This window comes from Thamnophis elegans, chromosome 2 (genome assembly GCF_009769535.1).
Source record: "Thamnophis elegans isolate rThaEle1 chromosome 2, rThaEle1.pri, whole genome shotgun sequence".
In the NCBI taxonomy this organism is placed as follows: domain Eukaryota; kingdom Metazoa; phylum Chordata; class Lepidosauria; order Squamata; family Colubridae; genus Thamnophis; species Thamnophis elegans.
Genome location: NC_045542.1, coordinates 88,073,496 through 88,082,101, shown reverse-complemented (window position 1 = coordinate 88,082,101; position 8,606 = coordinate 88,073,496). Strand labels below are relative to the sequence as shown.

Here is an 8,606-nt window from a genome sequence, read left to right as displayed (position 1 = left end):
TGCAAACAAGAAACTTCCTTCACTATAAATATCTTAATGTGAAATATAAACTAATAATTTAGATAAATTTAATAACAGATTATCCAGTAATTTAGATAAATTGCAGGTAGACAAGTTAAACATTTATTACTATCTATCTATATTTCTTGACATGATATGCTGGAATGGAAGATGAGCATGATGAGGTATCAGCCACGTCTTTATAATAAATCTACAATATACAATTATAAAAACTGTAGTAGAGAAATACTATTAGATAAGCCATTATTAGCTACAATATTCTGAATTATTGCAAAGGAAGTATCTTTTTCAATATGTAATTTCCAAATAGAAAAACTATTTTTCTTTTTTTTTCTTCCTCTAAATTTTGGGAGTCTTTCTTTACAATAAGTTTTGAGAGTATATTTACCCCCGGGAGAAGAATTCGTATGCTTGTCAAGTTCTACCACACTCTAGATGGGAAATATCCAACTGTATTCATCCCGCCTCCCCCCCCCCCCCGGAATTATTTTTTCCGAAAAACTGAACAACAGTTGTATTTTTAGTATTTTTAGCTGATCTAATACAGGCACGGCCTTAATATGGGTGTTTTTGGTCAATACAGGTGCCTTCGTTTTCATTCGTACTCAAGCTTGCTCTCCTACTAGTGGCTCAGCTCATAAATCTTGTTCGGAAGGAGCCTAGGGAAATGCAGAGCGCGACATCGGATAACGGCCAAACGTGCTCAATCTTTCAAATAAACCTCGTTATCTTCATTGCGCTATCAACCCCGCCCAAGGGAGAAGGGAGCTCTCCAGGAGAAAGCGCGCGCTTACAAGCGGGACAGCCTATTGGCTGATGCCTTTGTCCATGGGCGTATCGGAGTGGCTTTTGTCTCCTTTGGACTTCGGCTCAGTACGTAACCGATTGTTTTATCCGCGGCTGCTTAAACTAGAAATGTGATAGGTTCCTTCCGGACGTCAATTAAATGATTCGCTCCTCCTCATACTTTTTTAAACGCAACTCGTCGCTCGGACGGGAAAGATGATTGGCTTTGGGATCTATCATTCAGTAATAACGTAAGAAGGCAATGGCGGACGGTTGTTGGCTCAGTCGGTACTCCAGGAAAAGAGGTGTGTCTCGCGCTGCCACGGAAGGCGGGCCCTTTGGCGTTTCCTTTGTGTGTGGGCAGCAGTGGCTGGCTGCGAGCGCGCCTGAGGAGGAGTAGAAATCGCAGACGCCATTTTGTACGTTTTCTTTCCCCACCCCCTTTCCCCGTTCTCTGCCGGTGGATCTGGCCCGACCTGTCCCACGACGAAGATTGCTTCGTAGCCTCTGTCGATTTTTATCCGGCGGCAGCTGCCCCCTACCGGCGGCAGCAGCAGCGAGGAGGAGGAGGAGGCGTGTGACGGCCGCGGCTCCGGCATGGAAAACTCCCAGCTTTGTAAGCTGTTCATTGGCGGCCTGAATGTGCAGACGACGGAAGCTGGGCTGCGAGAATACTTCGAGGCCTACGGGACCCTAACCGACTGTGTGGTTGTGCTCAACCCGCAAACCAAGCGCTCCCGATGCTTCGGTTTTGTCACATACTCGGCTGTGGAAGAAGCCGATGCCGCCATGGCTGCCTCGCCGCACGCTGTCGATGGCAACGTGGTTGAGCTGAAGCGGGCCGTTTCCCGCGAGGATTCCGCCCGGCCCGGCGCCCACGCGAAAGTGAAGAAACTCTTCGTCGGAGGCCTCAAGGGGGACTTGGGGGAGAACGATCTAGTGGAGCATTTCAGTCAGTTCGGCCCTGTGGAGAAGGCCGAGATCATCTCCAACAAGCAGAGCGGCAAGAAGCGGGGCTTCGGCTTCGTCTACTTTCAGAATCACGACGCCGCTGACAAGGCGGCCGTGGTCAAATTTCACCCCATCCAGGGCCACCGGGTGGAGGTTAAGAAGGCCGTGCCGAGAGAAGACATCCAAGCAGGAGGCGGCGGTTCTTCCAGGTCGAGTTGGGGCGGACGGGGAAGAGGAAGGGGCGGAGGTGCCGGCAACCGGGACCACAACGGTCTCTCCAAAGGAGGCGGCGGCGGCTATAACAGTTACGGAGGCTACGGAGGAGGAGGCGGCGGCGGCGGCGGTGGTGGAGGCTACGGCTCGTACGGTGGCGGCTCTTACGGCGGAGGTGGCAGCGGCGGCGACTATGGCAATGGGTACGGCGGCTTCGGCAGCTACAGCCAGCACCAGTCGTCCTATGGCCCTATGAAGAGCGGCGGTGCGGGTGGCGGCGGTGGCGGCAGCTGGGGCCCCCGCAGTAACAGTGGACCATACAGAGGCGGTTATGGCGGGGGAGGTTATGGAGGCGGCTCTTTCTAAGCGGGAATTCCCACCGATCCTTCTGGGGGACGTTAGTTTTGTCTGCATGGAGTATGCTCTCCGTTTGTACCAGGCCAGGCTTTCAATACTTCCCCTACACTTCGCCTAAAGGCACCTTCATACAAAAAGGTTCCAGTGATGCGAAGCAGATCTCGAATGTTCCTGGTGGGGTCGCTCTGCTGCCTGTGTCACTTTCTTGAAGATGTACTGGGTCTTTTCACACAACGATTTTGTGTTAGTCATTGATGGACTCTATTTTTTTATTGCTTGGACATTAGTCGTTTTTTATACTAGGAACAAGATATTGTTTTAATTTTGGTTTATTTGGGGTTGGGAGGGAAAGTCATGATTCTGAAGTAAAACTTGGGAGGGAAAGGGAATTAACTTTGTAAGGACTTGGAATATCTACACATTTTTTTCTACAATGATTCCATGGCTGTAAAAGGGGTTAAATCGTTTTTACATTTTTATTTTTTAAATAAATCATTGTGTTCATTGACCTTTACATGTCTTTTTTCCTAGGGTTCATTCCGTATATTTCAAACAAAAGTTTTTTAAGCCAGTAAAAATTACTGATGCTTGAATAGCTTAGGTGTATTAAAAAAAATTGCTTTATTTCAAGTATAGAGCCCAGCTCTTGCTGCCTCACTACATTGGTTTTCTTACTGGTAAAGAGTTTGTGCCAGTTTTTGAAATATGTTGGTGGATGAAGTTGGTTAAAATACCTTATTCTTCATCCACAGTTTTGCAGTTGGGCATTTGCCTTGCAAACACAGTTGGTCTGTTCTTTTATATAGGGAGTTATTCATAAAAATGTTCTAACACATTTAAAGCATGTGCTTTTTTATATATACATGTTCAAAATGTCAGATTTCTTAGTTTCACATTGTGTTATTTATTGGCTTGTCTGTAACAATCCATTTTTAAAGAGGTGAATGATTTCCCTTATAAATATTTTGTTTGCATAGTGAAGTCATTTCAATTGGATACTATCTTAATTGTTCTTATTAAAAAGCCAAGTATTAAATAGAGTGCCATCTGCTGGCAGACTAGTTGACTTTTGTGTAAGTTTTATTAAAAAAATTGGCTCTCAGAATTGTAGACCATTAGATCTTTAGATTGCAAGGATTAAATTAACATGCCAATAAAATATATTGGCTGAAATGAAATACTAAAATATAAAAAAGTAAAATTATTGATTGACCAATTTAAGTATTCAATTTTTAAAATTTGTGCTCAGTGAACAATGAGCCAGTAACTTAGGCCAATTGTAAATCAAAATTTCTGTAGTCTGCTTGATGTATTTGTAGCCCTTTCACATAGTAGAATTAACGTTTGTTGTTCTATTAACAATGTTCTAGACAGAAACTGACTTCCTGAATAGAAATATAGAATAGTTATGAATATTGCAAATAAAAAATTGAATTCTTCACATGCTTCAGTGAGTATGTATGAAATGATTAAAATATTGACTTTTTATTAGAATTTCAACCAAAGTATTTTACTTGAGCTGCTTTATATTTCAACATTTGCTAAATCAAAATTTTACATAGAACTGAGGTGTTAAAGTCAAAACTAAGTTATATTTAAAAGTTTATTTGACCCAGTAGATTTTATTAAATAAGGTTTGATAATTTTTAGTAGGTGATAGTTATGGTTGAAGATAGGAGCTAGCTACTGAATGTCCTGATGTGTCTTTGAATACACATTTTTAGTGTCATTTACTCTGGAAGGTCAGTTATATTAAATTGAAACAACAATAAATTGGCTTACTTTATTTGATGCTCTACACTTTTTATGTGTACAGTTATCCATTTGACTTCTACAGCAAATATTTGTTCAGTGTGATGTGGAAATTACATTATCTGCAGCTTGTTCTATGTAAGCCTTAACAAAGTTCTAATTCAGTTAGAACTGTGCACATACTTTATCCATCAATATGTTCAATTTTCTAGATTTAACAAAATATGAAAAATTTTATTGGCTTGAGAAGTTATGCTGTAGAAAAAATCTTGGGTTAAAGCGGTTTGAAGCAAATTGGAACCTGGAGTAGGTGGCTTAACCATGTTGAATAAAAACTATTCTGGTTCTTTAATTTCATTAAATTTTAGTGATTTACTGGTGCATTTATCTTTTGGGGGAAGATAAGGTACAACTGAAGTCAGATCTCTGGGACTGTTATCATTGCCTAGAATAAAAACTGGCTTCTAATAACTATTTGTAGCTATAATTTGTATAGTAACAACCTTATTTCTGATTTTTCAGGACCCTTAAAATGTTTTATTCTATCTTGATATAAAGGTAGGTTGATTGTGCTAAAATTAAGTGTAAAAAATCCAGTGAAAAATTAATGCCATTGTCTTTGAAAATACATGTGTGATAGGCTGCATCATTTTATCTTCAGCATTAATTAGAGTTTACATTACTTTTACATCTGGGGTATATTTGCCTAAAAGAACACACAGCTTTCAATGATGTATATGAATACTCTCCCCATAAGGGGTAAATTAAACTATTAACAGATTTGCTAAAGATGATGTTCTTAGAAATTGTTACGTGCAGACCTTTGCAAGCTATCTTTTTGGACATAAAATTTAATTGCTGTTTATAATGCTTTTCTGTTTTCCAAAAGCACATCATGGTGATAAAACACTGTTTGTTATAATAGTAAAAACAGTTGTATATTGCCTGTAATGTTGTCCTCTCATATGACCTTTCAAATCTTCTGTGAGGTAATAATCGCATATAATGAACTACTAACCTTTAACACAGTGATTCTTAAATAACAGGTGCTATACACCCACACGGTTGATTACTAGCAGAAAAAACTTTTGAGTCCTGAATGTATAATATTTACCTATATATTTGGAAATATGTACATGATTCAATCATACTGTTCATTACTGTTTGGTTAGGTCAGAATATCTGGTTTGATCTAGTTTTCATATGACAGAGGCAGAATTTGCCAATTTTTATACATTATAATTTGCTCTTGAGTATTGCAAAGATTAACAGAGTAAAAAGTTTTAACAAAGCCAACTTAAATTCCTCTATTTAAAACTTCAATGATGTATTTTACTGCATATATTCTAATTATATAAATCTACCTTTTGTATTGGATGCAAGAAGCTGACTACCCTAACATTTTCTACTTTATGAAAGAATGAGTTAACAGAACATTGAAGACCCAACATTTGGCATCGACAAGAATTATAGCTAACTTAAATTTTTTTTTTAGTATGTGAACAGTATCATAGAATCCAATGACACTTCAGTTAATTCATTTTGCAAGTGTTTCAGGATAACCTGTAGTATGCTGTTCATGTATGGCAGTGTTCACTGCAATGAGGTCTGTCTTTATTGATCATAATTTTGAACTGTTCTTTTGAAAAATAAGCCTGGTGATATTGAAATAAATTTGCCAATCAACCTTAATAATTCTATTTCTAGGCCTGTGACTGTTAATGTTTATCTGGTGAATTAAGAACAGTACTATGTTTTATTTATTATGTTTGCTTTCTCTGTATTTTATTTTAAAGCTATGTTGAGAGAATATGCAGATCTTTTCACAATTTTGTACTCCAGATGTTGTGGACTTAAGCTCCAGTGATATCCCAGAGTCAAAGTCCAACATATCTGAAGGCAGAAATTTAGGTAAGCATGGACTGCAAGCATAATTAAACTATAAAGATACCAGATTTAGATGCCTTATATGTCTAAATTATACGAGTCTTTATAAACTGACCATAATGTTTCTGCAGTTTTGGACACTTGTCTGTTAGTAGACTGGTCAGCCATAGAAGTACTATTTTCTTCTAGTCTGAAACCCCAAATTTGTAATCTGCATGTCTGTAGGTATGGGAGAGAGAGAGAGAGAGAGAGAAAGAGTGCAAGTTTCCTACCCAATGAGTTATGCAGAAAAAGTTTTTATTAACAGTACATTGTGACACATTTCATACAAGATGATGTAATTTCAACATCCTGTCATGGCATCCTGAAAGAAAGGTACAGTTTAAGTTCAGAAATTACATGAAAAATCCTATTTAAAACTTATCTATGCATTATGTGATGTGAAGTTGTATTTTTGAACTATTTATTATGTGTAATTAGCTTTTAGTATTTTTAGACATTTTAATTTCAGATCTAACATAACCTGATGACCTCAGAGAGCATTCACAAGACTGGCAAGTTTAATTGCTCAAAATCCTATGAGTGCTTGTATGAGTGTTATAGTGTTGAATTAAATGCTTCTTCTCAGAGGCTTGGTGAAATAGTCTGGTGCTTGTTTATATAGTTGCATTCTAAAATTCATTCTAAAATTCAGGCACCCTGAAACATTGTATGTTTCAATGAATCCCTAAGTGAAAAGTGACACAGCTTCTAAATAGTACAAACAAATTTATGTAAATGTGAAGACATATCAATGAAGAAAATTGAAGCCCAAAAAGTTCAGTAATAAATTATTTGAAGTATATATGGAAATAACCATGAAATGTAAGAAAAAAAAGGTTTTCAAATTGCCCTTGGATATTACTTAAATTTAATGTGGGGAGATCTCATGCTCTTAATATTTCTAAGGGAAAATGCTTCTGCAAGGAAGAGTGAAAAATTCCAAAAGCCATTACAGAGAGACTTAAATGCAGTGGCATCTGTGTGTAAAGAGTGTTTAACGAAAGTCAGGATGATTGCAGTAGGCCCATCAAAGCCCAATATAAATGCTGCATGTGTTGTAAAGCATTAAGGTATGGGTTCATTTGTGTTGTGACTGACCTGGACTTTTATGTGTTTTACATTCTCCCCTCCATCCTTGGGTACTGCATCTTAACTGGCTACCAAGGACATTTTTATTAGAGTTTTAATCTGCTTTTTTTAATCTGTTTTTTTTTTTTACTTTATAAGAACTCAAGGCAGTGAGCATACCTCTAATACTCTTTGCTCCTATTTTCCCACAACAATCCTGAGAGGTTGATTGGTCGGACAAAGTGACTGACCCAAAGTCACTCCAGCTGGCTTTCATGTCTAAAGTGAGATTAGAATGTAGTCTCCTGGTTTCTTGAAATTGTTATTTCTGCCAAAGGAAGGTGTTGTCTGAAAGAATGTCCAAACCTTTGCACCTGACATACTATTAATACTCTAAACACAGTATTAATGCCTTCCAATTTGCAGAATGATTTGTTTGACTCTACTTCATAGAGCAGGGGTGATAAACTGGCGGCCCCGTGGGCCTGATGCATGACGTGCAGGCCATGCCCACCCCGGCTCTCTGGGAAAATCATCACAAAACGTCATGTGATAGCAATGTGATGCTGTGAGTTTGACACCCGTGTCATAGAAGTGTCAACCTCTATTCGGTTAAGGATCACTGAAACAATTATGGTGCCTAAACTTTCGCCTGCAACTACATATGGAATAATTTAAAGTTATTTCATTCAGTATCAAAGTGATGTATACGGAATCTAAATCTGCAGGTAATAGGCATGAAGGAAGCAATATGGCCAATCAGGTTTCTGTAAAGGAATTCATTTAAGTTGTTTTTACTAAAAATATAAATGTATTATAAAACTTATTAGACTGTATAAAAGCAATTCATTACACAGGATGGTTATTGACAAGTCTTCAACTACTTATACTAAATGCTGTGCTGGTATAACAATTATTTTTAGTGCTACATAATTTATTCTAATGTTAGAAGTTAGTATAACCAGACAATATTTATATCCTGTCTATTATTTTTATAAGCATCTCAAGGCAGTGAATATATCCAACACATCTTCCACCTTCCTCCAACAGCCATGTGAGGTGGTTTGGGCTGAGAGGGTATGACTGGCCCAAGTCACCCAACTGGCTTCCATAGCTAAGACAGAATTAGAACTCAGTGTTTCCTGCTTTTCAGTTTGCTTCTTAGCCATTAGACCAAAGTGGCTGAATATGAGGACAATTTCAGTAAATCTTGATTTCAGTTGTCTAAGGATATATTTTAAAAATTCAATATTACATAGAAAAATGGAGTAAATCAATATGACCTATATAGCCTGTTCTGCTTTATAGATTTTATTATATGCTTGTATGGACCAAACTCCACTGGCAGCTCAGTATTTCTTCATCTGTAATCTGACTATTGGGCAGAAGCTAACAACAAGCAGCATTAAGATGCTTCTGCAGAGAGGAGCAGAATATTTTAGAAAAAAAAATGCTTTACATTACATTTAAATTTAATTTAAAAATATGAAATTCGTAGGATTCTAAGATAGCTTTATTTTATCCAAATC

General features: G+C 38.0%; 1 protein-coding gene across 1 annotated transcript; it reads left to right on the top strand.

Moving 5' to 3' along the window:
• Window positions 1-589: 589 nt before the first annotated feature.
• On the top strand, window positions 590-4,119 carry HNRNPA0 (heterogeneous nuclear ribonucleoprotein A0). The gene has a single exon (XM_032211086.1). The coding sequence runs from the start codon at window positions 1,405-1,407 to the stop codon at window positions 2,335-2,337; it is 933 nt and encodes a 310-aa protein (XP_032066977.1). The 5' UTR covers window positions 590-1,404; the 3' UTR covers window positions 2,338-4,119.
• The last annotated feature ends 4,487 nt before the right edge of the window (window positions 4,120-8,606 follow it).

What these genes read in the sequence shown, in the direction of transcription:
- HNRNPA0 (XM_032211086.1), top strand. Translation starts at nt 1,405, where the DNA reads ATGGAAAACTCCCAGCTTTGTAAGCTGTTCATTGGCGGCCTGAATGTG.